Source organism: Musa acuminata, chromosome BXJ2-8 (assembly GCF_036884655.1).
Source record: "Musa acuminata AAA Group cultivar baxijiao chromosome BXJ2-8, Cavendish_Baxijiao_AAA, whole genome shotgun sequence".
In the NCBI taxonomy this organism is placed as follows: Eukaryota; Viridiplantae; Streptophyta; class Magnoliopsida; order Zingiberales; family Musaceae; genus Musa; species Musa acuminata.
Window position 1 is genome coordinate 10,064,565 of NC_088345.1, and position 14,820 is coordinate 10,079,384.

Sequence of the window (14,820 nt, forward strand, 5' to 3'; positions counted from 1 at the left end):
CTCACAGGTACATATTTGAAGGGAAATCCATATTAGGGAAGCTGAACTATCACTCGGGAATACTGCAACAAAAGCAATCCAAAGATTCGCAGCAGTAGGAACCGCTGAGTGCAATCATCAGAAAGAGAACAAGTGCGCGTGCAACACCCACCTTGACGATAATGAATTCGCAGTTTGGCCCACCCTGTGAGAAAAGGTAACATGACGAGAACCACAGTGCCTATAAATTCACATCGATCGAAGCGAAGTGCCAACAAATTAGCAACTTCTGCATCTGCAACTTTCCGCCCATAACAATGGCTTTGACGAGGCCTTGCCTTCTTCCGGTGCTCATGTTTGTGGGTGTTCTTGCATCCGTAGCTCTCGCCCAACAGGGGAAGATCGCAGTCATTGGCACCGTGCCATGCAGCACCGCCACCGTCGCAGCGAAATCAATGCCTGCCTTTCCAAGTAGGGCTACATGCATGGAAGTACTTAATGTTAGTGAATAAATATATCTTGGCTGATGAGTTAGCACGGTTTGGTCCATTGGTCAATGTCTGGAGCCTTCTATCGAGTGAGCTGAATGACGAGATGGGCGTGCCCTCGGGAAGGAATGCTTGTTGGCGTTGTTTGGGCTTCGATCGATTGATAGCTCATCCTTGCGCGTCGATGGCGACCCCTAGGTTAAGATGCTCGCAGCCTGCGGGTGGTCATTTACCTGTAAAAATGGCCCTCATCGGGTGATCCCAGACTTTGGCTCCTCCGACGAGCAAGTTAGTAGTAGGATGTATTGTTTTCTATTTTTCTCCTCTCCTGGCTGGATGCCAGTCAGGGGCTTTTATATTATTGTGCGAGGGTCGATTGCGCGTTGGTTCAGCGTGACCACTGACCCTTGAGGGATGGGACGACGCTTCTAACCAACCATCGTCTCGGGGCATGCGGAGCGGCATCATACGGCATCGCCCGAGCTCTTGGGACGGGACGTGTCGCACGATGTCTTGGTACGGATTCTGACGACGTATGACATTGGCTTTGACTTGGCATGTGACTTTGGCTGTGACACGTCTAGATCCTAAAGTACGCCTTGTCACTTACTAACACGATCATGAGGGACTTCTTCCGTGGCTTTGTAGCCATAACCTTTTACCACGATTTATAATCCTACAAATCTGTTTTTATGAGTACGGGAAACACATCTTTTTAGCGAAACATGGATCTTCTTGTGGATGCAGATGCGACGGTGCAGGTACAGTGTGGGAGCAGTGTCATCGCCAGCACCACCACCAACAGCAATGGAGCATTTGCGATGCTACTGAGTGAACAAACCTCAACTGTGTCCGACCTTTTGAGTAGCTGCAAGCTAGTCATCCCCACCCCTGTCTCCACCTGCGACGCGTCGCTCCGGGCCACCGGGAAGCTGCAGTCGCCCCTCCAACTTCTCTCAGGTACTGGTCTCGACGGACTTCTTGGGAACAAAAGCTTGCTCGGTGACATTTTCGGTAAAGGCGGATTGCTCGGTGGAATTCTGGGAGGTGATGGCCTTCTTGGTGGAATTCTTGGCCCGTCCAAGTACACCGTCGCTGGGAACTGAGAAAGAAGACAGCGTTATATGATCCGTCATACGAACTTCAAATACGTCCATCTGCATGCCTATGTATCCTCGGACTCCACTACAAACGATATGTTCCCTTAGCGAGCTTGATGCTGGGAACACTATGACCTTATGTACCTTCTCATATGAGACTATGAATAAAAGGTAAAGCTTCGATATGCAATTTACTACCAAACTCTCCCATCTCCATCGCCAATATTTATTATCTTAGGTTTCCATACGATGAATACAATTAAATAGGTACTTTTAGGGAAAGAGGTTGACATAGTCGATTGATATCAAATTACGTTAGTGATTTTTTGTATTTATCCCTTTAAATTCAACACACACACACACACATATATATATATATATATATATATATATATATATATATATATATATATATATATATATATATATATATATATATATATATATATATATATATATATATATAGTGTGTGTGTGTGTAGCATGACCACAAGACGCTTATGTGGAGGACAAAGGCTAAGTCACCCCTATTCGGTACTAACGTGGGGACAATAACGACCCGTCGACCCTCATGGACAATAGTCCACGGGAGTAGTCCTTGGACGACCATTCAAGCACCCATGTGGACCTCCATGGATGATTGCCCGTAGGAAGTCATTCGGGCCTGTCGCCCATGTGGACAAAACTCCAAAGGGAGGCTATTACAAGTATCAAAGTCAACTCTTAAGAACTTGTCCAAGGATCAGATTTCTTCTCAGAAAACCCTTCATATTCTATATAATCCTTGAAAGAGCTAACTTCAGCATCAGACGGATTGGGTTGGGAAGATCCCTCGACATTGACCTTTATGTAGGATCCCACTAAGAAGAGTGAAATACACCTTGTTTCAACTTAAAAACCATTGTGGATTCTTGGAAGCCACCGCGAAGACCATCTCGAAAGTCACCTCAGACTCATTGGTGTTGTGTCAACCGTTGGTCAAGGCCGCCACTGATGGGGATATAAAGAGGAATAACCTTTGTATATGAACAAATACTAGAAGACCATAATACGTAGCGGAATTAAATAGAAGCACAATCAAACAGAACATCAAGATATACGTGGAAAACCCCTTCAATGTGAAGGGTAAAAACCACGGGGCAAACTAGAGATAACCCACTATGAGAATAATGAATATACAAATCTTAATCTCTTGCCCTAAACCCTAGCAACAACCACAAAGAGAATAATTGGGATACAATGATCACGTCACTGCCCACAATATCTAAAACCTCCCCAAGTAATCACAGCAAGAGTCTACTATAGATTTGATCTAGCCTGAGATGAGAACACTGCTAGATGATTGAGAACAGTCTCTCTGCATTGTCCTTGTCTTCTTCCCTTTCTTTCTCTTCCTTTTTTGCCTTGTTCTCCTTCTTCTCTTTGGAATCCCGTGGCTATCAAGATCTGCCTCGTTGCTGCCTTTTTATAGCCTTTTTCTGCTTCTAAAACATAGCTACCACACCCTCCTAATCTTAATTAGGGTTAGGTTAAGAGGGGGTGTGGGCTGTGGGCTGCCCTAGCCCACATGGGCTGAATATGGGCTATCAACCCAACAACCTCCCCCTTCAGCCCATAAGGGAGGCTGTCACATGACTTCTCAATGTGAAGCCATGCCGACCAGCTGTCGGCATATCTCTTGTTTTTCTTTTGGTAAGGTTTTCGTCAACATGTCTGCTCCGTTGTCATCTGTATGAATTTTCTGAAGTTGCAACTGCTTCTCTTCAAATACATTTCGAATCCAGTGGTATCTGACATCTATATGCTTTGATTTGGAATGAAACATTAGGTTCTTACACAAATGGATGACACTCTGGCTGTCATAATGCACCGCATAATTTTCTTGTTTCAGCCCCAATTCTTGTAAGAATTCTTTCATCCATAACATTTCTTTGCATACCTCTTAGCAGCAATGTATTCTGCTTCTGTGGTAGAGAGAGCAATACACCTTTGCAACCTGGATTGCCATGACACAGCTCCCCCTGCAAAAGTAAGTACATAACCTGAAGTAGACTTTCTCGTATCTATATCTCTTGCCATATCTGCATCTGTGTAACCTGTCAATACATGTGGTCCACCTCTAAAGCTTAAACAAACCTTAAAGCTCCCTATGAGATATCTAAAAATTCACTTCACTGCTGCCTAGTGCTCTTTGCCTGGATTTACAAGAAATATGCTAGTAACACCCACTGCATATGCGATGTCCGGCCTCGTACATACCATTGCATACATTAAACTTCCAACTGTTGAAGCATAAGGAACCTTTTGCATTTTCTCCTTCTCCTCATCACTTGACGGACTCTGTTCTGAGCACAACTTGAAGTGACCTGTAAGAGGAGAACCAACTGGTTTTGCGTTGCTCATACTGAATCTTTCCAATACCTTCTCGATGTATTTCTCCTGTGACAACCAAATCTTCTTATTTTTCCTGTCACAGGAAATCTGCATGCCTAGTATTTGCTTTGCTGGCCCCATGTCCTTCATTGCAAAAGACTCACTCAGTTCAGTTCCTTCTTCAACCTGTCAATTTTAGACATATATTTCCCAAGAATAAGCATGCCATCAACATAAAGTAAGAGAATAATAAAATCCTCACCAAACCATTTGATGTACACATAATGATCTGAAGTCGTTCTTTTGTATCCATTTTCTGTCATAAATGAATCAAACTTTCTGTACCACTATCTTGGAGCTTGCTTTAGCCCATACAAGCTCTTCTTCAACTTACATACAAAATTATCTTTACCTTTGACTTTGAAGCCTTCTGGTTGCTCCATATAAATTTCCTCCTTCAAATCACCATGAAGGAAAGCTGTCTTCACATCTAACTGCTCAACCTCCAAGTCCTGGCTAGCAGCAATACCAAGAGCAACACGAATAGAAGACATTTTAACAACAGGAGAGAAAATCTCTTCAAAGTCAATACATTTCTTTTGACCAAAGACTTTCACAACCAATCTAGCTTTGTACTTTGGTTGAGAACAATATTCTTGAGTCTTCAACCTAAAAACCCACTTATTCTTCAAGGCCTTCATTCCATTTGGTAGTAGCACCAAATTATAAGTGTGGTTCTTCTGAAGAGCATCCATCTCTTCCTGCATAGCAACTAACCACTTCTCTTTCTGCTCACTTTCAACTGCTTCCTGGTAACTCTCTGGTTCACCTGCATCAGTAAGCATCACATACTCATTTGTAGAGTATCTTCTGGAAGGTTGACGTTGTCTAGAAGATCTTCTCAACTGAGGTTCTGTTGGAACTTGCTCTCCTACTTCTTCTTGCTCAACATGTCCAACAGGTAGATCAACATCAGGCTCTACACTATCTTCCTGCACATCTCCCCCATCACCATGATATACTGGAGGAATAACTGGGTCACAATCTGCTAATCCTTCTGCAGAAGTCTTGGCCTGTGTCTTCTTCTTCAAATCTTCAAAGGTTTGATCCTCAAAGAAGACTACATCTCTGCTTCTGAATACCTTCTATTTTTTTGGATCCCAAAGCTTGTAACCAAAATGATCATGTGAGTAACCAAGAAAAATACATTCTTTAGACTTACTATCTAGCTTGGACCTCTCATTGTCTAGAATATTTGCAAATGCACGATAACCAAATACTCTTAAATGCCTGTAGGAAACATCTTTCTCTGACCATACATGCTCTGCAACATCACCATCTAGGGCTGTACATGGTGATAAGTTGATCACATCAACTGCAGTCTTCAAAGTCTCATCCCAAAACCTTTTGGGTAGCTTGGCCCGTGAAAGCATACATCTAATTTTTTTCATGATGGTGTGGTTCATCCTCTATGCAATTGCATTATGCTGAGGTGTACCAGGAACTGTCATCTCATGTTGGATCCCATGTGACCTGCAATAGTCATTAAACAATCCTGTATACTCACCACCATTATCTGATCTTATGCATTTCAATTTCCTTTCTGTCTCCCTTTCAACCCTGGCATGAAACTCTTTGAAAACATTAATAACCTGATCTTTGGTCTTCAAAGCATAGGCCCAAACTTTCCTGGAAAAATCATCTATAAAAGTGACAAAATAAAGTGCACCACTTATACCAAGAACATCAACAGATCCACCAAGAGTTTTTGTCCTCAAAGGACCATATACATCTGTATAAACACGGTCTAAGACATGTATTTTTCTAGACAAAGTAGCACTAGCAAATGAAACTCTATGTTGGTTACCAGCCAAACAATCAAACTGACCAACTCTCCATTTAGTGGAACTGGAGAGAGAGCCACTGAGTTGTAGGAACTCATGCATAGTGATGTATGTGGACCCATGTCAACTCATGTCATTAGAGGTTACTCCTACTTCATTACATTTATTGATGATTTTTCAAGGTATGGATATATGTACTTAATGAAGTACAAGTTTGAGGCCTTTGAGAAATTCAGAGAGTATAAGAATGAGGTGGAGAACCAGACTGGAAAGAGTATCAAAACTCTTCGATCAGATCGAGGAGGTGAGTACTTAAGTACAGAGTTTACTCAGTTCCTCAAGGACCATGGGATATTATCCCAATAGACATCTCCTTATACACCTCAGCTCAATGGTCTCTCTAGAAGGAGGAATCATACGCTATTAGACATGGTACGGTTCATGATGAGTTTCGCTGACCTACCCATCTTATTCTAGGGATATGCCCTAGAGACCACAACTTACCTTCGGAACAGAGTTCCAACTAAGTCGGTAGTGTCTACACCATATAAGATATGGAAAGGGAAGAAGCCTGATCTTAAGGTTGTTAAGATTTGGGGCTGCCCTGCCCACGTTAAAAGACACAACCCCGATAAGTTAGAATCAAAGACAGAGCGATGCAAATTTGTGGGATACCCAAAGGAAACTTGTGGGTATTATTTCTATCATCTCGAGGATCAAAAGGTCTTTGTAGCTAAGAGAGTAGTGTTCCTTGAGAAGGAACACATTCTTGGCGGAGACAGTGGGAGAATGATAGAGTTGAGCGAGGTTGGAGAACCAAGCTCAAGCACCACTCTACAGCCTGAGTCTGTTCAGGTACCTAATACACAAGTTTCAACTTTACGCAGGTCTGATAGAGTATCTCATCCTCCTGAGAGAGATATGTGGGACATATTAGAGGAGAGGATGTTGAGGATATTGATTCTCAGACCTACGAGGAGGCTATTATGAGTATAGACTCCGGGAAGTGGCAAGAAGCCATGAATTCTGAAATAGATTATATGTACTCCAATAAGGTTTGGAACCTAGTTGATGCACCCGAAGGTATTGTACCCATCGGTTGCAAGTGGATCTTTAAGAAAAAGATCGGAGCAGATGGAAAGGTAGAGACCTATAAAGCAAGGCTAGTGGCTAAGGGGTATCGTCAAAAGCAAGGTGTTGACTACGACGAAACCTTCTTACCCATAGCAATGCTAAAATCCATCAGGCAGATGAATGTGAAAACTGCATTCCTCAATGGGAACCTCGAGGAGGAGGTGTATATGATGCAACATGAGGGATTCGTGTTCAAGAACTGCCCAAATAAGGTGTGTAGGTTGCTTAGATCCATTTATGGACTAAAGCAAGCTTCCCGAAGTTGGAACATAAGATTTGATGAGGCAATCAGATCTTATGACTTCGTTAAGAATGAAGATGAGCCTTGTGTGTACAGAAAGGTAAGTGGGAGTGCTATCACCTTTTTGGTATTATATGTGGATGACATCCTCATCATTGGGAACGACGTAGGAATGCTATCCATAGTAAAGGCTTGGTTATCTAGACACTTCTCCATGAAGGACTTAGGGGAAGCATCCTATATCTTAGGGTTTAGAATCTATAGAGATAGATCCAAGAGGATGCTTGGCTTGTCCCAGTCCAGGTACATAGAAACCATTGTCAAAAGGTTTGGCATGGAAAATTCCAAGAAAGGGCGAACATGGATATGATACCTTATGCCTCAGCAATAGGGTCTATCATGTATGCTATGCTATGTACTAGGCCTGATATAGTGCATGCTCTGAGTGTCACGAGCAGGTATCAGGCGGATCCAGGCTTGGAGCACTGAAAAGCAGTAAAGTGTATCCTTAAGTACTTGAGAAGGACTAAAGATCTTTTACTAGTATATGGAGGTAGTAGCCTTAAGATTGAAGGCCACACTGACTCAAGTTTTCAATCTGATGTCGATGATAGCAAGTCGAATTCAGGGTATGTGTACACCTTGAATGGAGGAGCAGTGTGCTGGAAGAGTTCTAAGCAAGATACCACTGCTGACTCGACCACAGAGGCGGAGTACATTGCTGCATCAGATGCAGCAAAGGAGGGAGTCTGGTTGAAGATGTTCATCACAGATTTGGGAGTCGTTCCGGATAACGAGAAGTCGACTTTCGTATATTGCGATAACTATGGGGCGATTACTCAAATAAGGGGACCCGGGTCTCATTAGAAGTGTTCTGAGGAGGTTCCAGCTTATCAGAGAGATCGTAACCCGAGGAGATGTAGCAGTGGAAAGAGTTCCATCCGAAGATAACATTGCAGATCCATTGACAAAGCCGTTGTCTCATTTTGTCTTTGAGCGTCACAGGGGTTTGATGAGGATCAGACACATAGGTGATTGGCTTTAGGTCAAGTGGGAGATTTCTAGTCATAGGTGCCCAGCAAGCCAATCACGTGAGTGATGGCACATGTGACTTGATATAGAATCTTTTTGCTTATTATATTTTGGCGTATATCACTTTATAACTATTGCATATGTGCATATATATATATATATATATATATATATATATATATATATATATATATATATTGTGATGTCCTTGGATTTGTGCAATGGGAATCGGATCGTGATGAGATCACGATAATGAGATCGATTCACCTTTAAACACATATCCTAAATAATCCCGGTCATAGGTTACTCGAGAGGGACATCGTGATAACCGGACAGACTAGTGTGCTGTATACCCGTCCATATGATGGATGCAGCTGGTCTCATAGCTGCTCGTGTAGGGACACTAGGGATATAGTACAGGTGCTCATTGGAGAATGAGTTCACTGATTGATCCGCTTACGGAATGCTGGATGGTTGATAATGCCTTATTGTCAGACAGCGATTCCGTAGTCCTAGTAGTGTATCTGGTCCTTAGACTTGAGACACCAAGGATGTCCTGTATGAGTGCTCCACTCTTTGATACCAGACTTATAGGTTTGGCTATCCTAGATCTAGTACAGTTGGTCATTGGGAGTGGTAGTCGACCTTATGAGGGCTATTGAGTGTCGATAGAGGATCATCCACTCTCGGCGTCATGAGAGGAATATCCCATGTGTTCTTGCTCAGACAAATCCCTGGCCAGGGTCATTCGGGTTGAGAGAGAAAGAGTTCTCCGGGAGAATCCGAGTAGAGCGAGACTCGAGTAGAAACTGTATGGGTCTGACAGCACCATGCTCGATATACGGTCTCTGGGATATTAGATGGATGAGGGACTATAGGTACACGGTAACTGAGGACAGTCATGTCCAATGGATTGGATTCCCCTGTATCGTCTAGGGATTACGACGTAGTAGCCTAGTATGTCCGTAGTCGATGAGTCGGGTGAATTATTACAGAGATAATAATTCACTGAGTTAAAAGGAGTTCCGACAGGTATGACTCATGGCCAGCTCGATATTGGGCCTAGAGGGTCACACACATATGGTAGGCATTGCGATGAGTAGAGGTTCAGATATGAGATATCCGACGGAGCTCTTGTCTTATTGGATGCAGATCCAATACCCACTAGGGGAGGACCCATTAGGGTTTGACATGGGACCTCTATAAATAGGAGGGATTCAGAGCCTCATAGGCTAGAGTCTTTGCTTGCCTTTCCTATTCTCCTCTCCCTCTCCACCTCAGAGTAGGCCTGGAGTTTTGAGGAGCGTCGTCGCAACCCTGCTGTGTGGATTACCGCTAGAAAGGAGGACGCTTGACCTCCTTCACCCTCTCCTAAGGATCTGTAAGGAAACAGGGATATACGATCTCCCTAGGTAACACAATCTACTCTATACGTAGTTTTAAGTTTCGCGGATTTTGCGCACCAATCTTCGCACGACGACGAACATCTCTTTGGGAATCGAGGATTTTGTTTTCTTGTTCTTCCACTGCGCATATGATGTCGCTCCCAAGATTTCCCAATAGGATATCACCCATGCCATAATTGCCCATCTTGACAACACCAAAGTTTCCAGACCTGTATGTAGCAAAAAACTCCCTCCGTGGTGTAGCATGATAAGAAGCACCTGTATCAATCACCCACTCAAGATCCTCACACACAAGAAAAAATATCATCAGAAGGAGACAAAATCAAATAATCACTACCCTGCATTGTAGTTGTAGTATTATCCTTTAACTCTGTAGACTCCACTTTTTTTTCATTTTTCTTGTTCTTCTTAGGTTGCTTACATTGGTTCTTGTAATGTCCTTTCTCACCACAGTTATAGCAAATAATATCTTTTCTTGATCTTGACTTGCTCCTACCCATACGTGAACTGCTTCTAGACTTTGACCTTCCTCTGTTCTCTGAGATAAGTGCATGTGAATCATTCTGAGATGTTGCTGAACTCTTTCTTCTCAACTCCTCATTCAACAAACTGCTTGTTACTTGACTCATAGTGACAATACCATATGATGCAGAATTACTAAGGGAAACCACCAGTGTCTCTCAACTTTCTAGTAATGAACTAAGAAGTAACAATGCCTGCAACTCATTATCAAGAGACATTTTCATAGAGGATAACTGGTTAGTAATACTCTGCATTTCATTCAAATGCTCAGCAACAGAAGCACCCTCTCTATATTTTAGGTTCACAAGTTTTCTGATCAAAAAAGCTTTATTGCCAACTGTTTTTCTTTCATAGAGACTTTCCAATTTTTTCCAAAGAGAATATGTAGAAATTTCAGTAGAAACATAGTGAAAGACACTATCATCAAGCCACTATCTAATAAACCGAATTGTTTTTCGATTTAACCTCTTACACTCATCATCTGTCATAGTTGTAGGTTTTGCACTATCCCCCTGCAAAGGTCCATATAAATCTTTACAATACAAGAGATCTTCCATTCTTGGTTTCCATATCATTCAATTATTTCTATTCAAACTAATCATGCGAGAAATATTACTGGCCTCCATGTTTAAATACAAAAATTAAATCACCAAAACCCCGCTCTAATACCAGTTGATGGGGATATAAAAAGGAATAACCTTTGTATATGAACAAATACTAAAAGACCATAATACGCAGTGGAATTAAATAGAAGCACAATCAAATAGAACACCAAGATATACGTGGAAAACCCCTTCAATGTGAAGGGTAAAAACCACGGGGCAAACTAGAGATAATCCACTATGAGAATAATGAATATACAAATCTCAATCTCTTGCCCTAAACCCTAGCAACAACCACAAGAGAATTACTGGGATATAAGGATCACGTCACTGCCCATAATATCTAAAACCTTCCCAAGTAATCACAGCAAGAGTCTACTGTAGATTTGATCTAACCTGAGATGAGAACACTGCTAGATGATTGAGAACAGTCTCTCTGCGTTGTCCTTGTCTTCTTCCCTTTCTTTCTCTTCCTTTTCTGCCTTGTTCTCCTTCTTCTCTTTGGAATCTCGTGGCTATCAAGATCTGCCTCGTTGCTGCCTTTTTATAGTCTTTTTCTGCTTCTAAAACGTAGCCACTGCACCCCCTAATCTTAATTAGGGTTAGGTTAAGAGGGGGTGTGGGCTGTGGGTTGTCCTAGCCCACATGGGCTGAATATGGGCTATCAGCCCAACAACCACGAGTGTTCCTTGGATAACCTCGCGCCTTCGGAATAAGACCAAGCTATGTCGACTCACGATCGACAGTACTCAGACCACTATATATATATATATATATATATATATATATATATATATATATATATATATATATATATATATATAATTGGTGAAGAACAACTACAATAGTAATTGATGTATACTTTTAGTTCATGTAATTTTTATGAATTTTATTTTTTATTGATGCTTATTTTTAAAATTAAAATTCTGATTAAGATTTTGAGTCCTTTTAGGGGTTTCGAAGGGTACCAACAACGACAATGAAGTGCCAAAAATTGCAAGGAAATAGAGACAAATGTGAAATTTATGGATAGCAACATTAAGTAAGATAAACATATAATTAAACCATGCTAATTTAAGGAATCATGAAGCATAAAAAACATCATAACCCCTAAGAGGCTTATTATAAGCTTTTAGATATGAGCTTCTTCATCAGCCTCATGTTTACTGTTTGAGTTAATGAGCCTTTGATGCTGCCATTCTTCTTCATGTGAATCCCCTAATGGCTTTGAGGCTTTAGCATTCACATAGATTAGATATAAGATCAATTGAATTGTTCCCAGAATAAAACCAATTCCATTGGGTGTCGGCAAGAAAAGAAAACCTTGTGTCATATAATAAACATGTAATAGTCATCTCAATACCCTTAAGATCGAGACAAATATCAACTGAGTTTTTAGTGTTTGTCCTTGTGATGGGTTATGAAAATAAACATTAGAAATAAATTAACATTGTAATTAAGATAAATGAACAAGAAATTCATAGAGTAAAAGATTAAGGTATTTTGGTTGTATCATTTAATTAGAGGGATATACACAAAAAATAAAATTGAATGATCATCTTATCTCTCTCTCTCTCTCTCTCTTAGATTAAAAATAAAATCTTTTTTATTTTAAAAAATATTTTATTTTTTTTAATATGACCACTATATGATCAACGCTCAAACCCAGCCTTATAATCCAAGCACTTTACCTGTGAGCCCGACATCATACTCCTATTAGAACGAAAAATTGAGAGCGAAGCATCTGCATATGATATGGTTGTGAGAGCAAATGTATAGATGGTACATATTTGCACGATATGATGCGTCATCAGAAAATATATCTGTCGGATGTGACTAATATATCGTTTTAGCATATGATACATTCACATTCGACAAAAAATATCTGAACCATCCAAACCCAAAGCATTCCTTCTGCACTCGATTTATTTATTCAGGATAAAAATAATGTATCTAACATTACCACTATATATATATATATTTTTTTTTGGCTCACGATGCATTTGTGCTGGACATAAATCCATCGGAAGTACCTAATTGAAACCATGCCTCTTATGCCCAATTGATCCCTCTAGAAAAAAAAAATATATAAAGTGTTAGGATTAATAAATATTTTAGGAGTTTTAAAACCAATGTTTAAAAAGAACAAGAAATCTTAGTACGAGGAGAAATTATGTTATAGTTTTGGTGGGGAACAGTAAGATATGATGAATACTTTGGTTTTTTTTAAGTATCTAAAGAGTGTGTTCTCTAGGATTTTTAGATATGATGAAATAAAAGATATAAATTCTTTAAAATATATATGAGAGGGTATAAAAAAGGATTGGACTTGAGTAAGGATAACTTAATGACCTTATAATTGTTCCATAATTTATATGAGATGATATAAAAGAGGATTGGGCTTGAGTAAGTATAGTAAAGAATTTGATTTTTATCATACATTTAGGTCGAATCATATTAAATCTTATGTCGATTTTCTAGTGTGTTAACTTATTGTTAATCATTCACTTCAAATATTGTTAAATCGATTAGGTCCCAAGTCATTCATATTATGTTTGATGCATTTATTCATTCATTGAAGATTAAAAAAATAATAAAAAACATCTTAAGCACCTGACATTCGCTTTGCCATCCAACACGGACGGACGCCCGCCTGCTTCACCAGAGACACAAGACATCCTGCATGTATATTTTTGGGTTAGTATCTTTGCCCACGTAGCTAATTCTATCTGGGATAGCAAGATAGCTACGCGTAGTAATTAAACTGTGAAGACAACCAATCATTAACGCCCTTTTTATCTCATTTCTAATTTTAATGACTTTGTCATTAAGTATCAAAATCTTGTTAAGTGTATTTCATTTAGAATAAAATGGAAAGAAATTAATGCATATGGACCATATTATTCACCTTCCTATGCTGGATGTCGATCCCAGATTCGGCATTCTGCATACATGCCACCTTTTGGTCGGTACACCTATCTCAGATCTCATGTACACAGTCCACGCACACCTCAACTTGGATATATATAAAGGGCTCCTCGCTGCGACCTTTCGTCTCACCCCAACTCCTCTCACTTCTCCGGAGCCTTCCTCTATGGCGCAGCCACCACTCGTCTCTCTCGCCGCCTTCTTCGTCGCCGTCCTGATCTCAGGTCTGTTATCATCATTGGTTCTATGTATGCCTTCCTTTGCCATCGTTACGTCGTGTGTTCATGCACGACACCTGTCGATGCTTCTTCAGGCGCGCACTCCACCACCTTTAGCTTCAAGAACAACTGCCCCTACCCTGTTTGGCCTGCCTCGCTGGCCAATGCCGGCAAAGCTGCTCTTTCCCAGACCGGATTCCAGCTGGACAGTGGCGCTTCCCTATCAGTGGATGCGCCACCCGCCTGGGGAGGCCGGATGTGGGCTCGGCACAGATGTTCCACCGACTCGTCCGGTAGATTCTCGTGCCTCTCCGGGGACTGCGGCACTGGGCAGGTGGCGTGCAATGGGGCGGGAGGAGCGCCGCCGACCACGCTCGTCGAGTTCACCCTGCAGGGCGACGGAGGCAAGGATTTCTACGACGTGAGCTGCGTCGACGGCTTCAACGTGCCGGTGTCGGTCGTTCCCAGCGGGGGGTCGAACTGCGACAGCACGTCGTGCCGGACGAACATCAACGCGCGGTGCCCCACGGAGTTGCAGATGCTGGCGCCGGACGGGAGCGTGGTGGGGTGCAAGAGCGCATGCTTAGCCTTCGACACGGACGAGTACTGCTGCAGGGGCCAGTACGGTGGCCCGGACACATGCAAGCCCACCAGCTACTCCAAGATGTTCAAGGATGCGTGTCCTCAAGCTTATAGTTATGCTTATGATGACAAGAGCAGCACCTTCACCTGCGTGGGGGCTAATTACGATATCACCTACTGCCCTTGAAACCAACGTACATCTTTCGCAAGCTTCTTCTTATCTCGCTTTGGCTCTCGAGAGAGCATAAATAAAAGAAGAGTTTCAAAGTTCTATTCAAGTGTCATTTGACTTCCACCTTTCTTGCTTTGGACATCGATCATTCATTTCTAGGGAACAAAATGCATACAACACGCTGCCAAACTATACAAGA

The 14,820-nt window shown here is 41.6% G+C and overlaps 2 protein-coding genes across 2 annotated transcripts; both read left to right on the plus strand.

Annotated features, from left to right (window-relative positions):
- Positions 1-266: 266 nt before the first annotated feature.
- On the plus strand, positions 267-1,752 carry LOC135618170 (phylloplanin-like). Its single transcript, XM_065119029.1, has 2 exons — positions 267-450; positions 1,215-1,752. Exons 1-2 carry the CDS (start codon positions 297-299, stop codon positions 1,571-1,573), a joined length of 513 nt encoding a protein of 170 aa, XP_064975101.1. The 5' UTR covers positions 267-296; the 3' UTR covers positions 1,574-1,752.
- Positions 1,753-14,123: 12,371 nt separating this feature from the next.
- Positions 14,124-14,636, plus strand: LOC135618422 (thaumatin-like protein 1). The gene has a single exon (XM_065119297.1). The coding sequence runs from the start codon at positions 14,124-14,126 to the stop codon at positions 14,634-14,636; it is 513 nt and encodes a 170-aa protein (XP_064975369.1).
- The last annotated feature ends 184 nt before the right edge of the window (positions 14,637-14,820 follow it).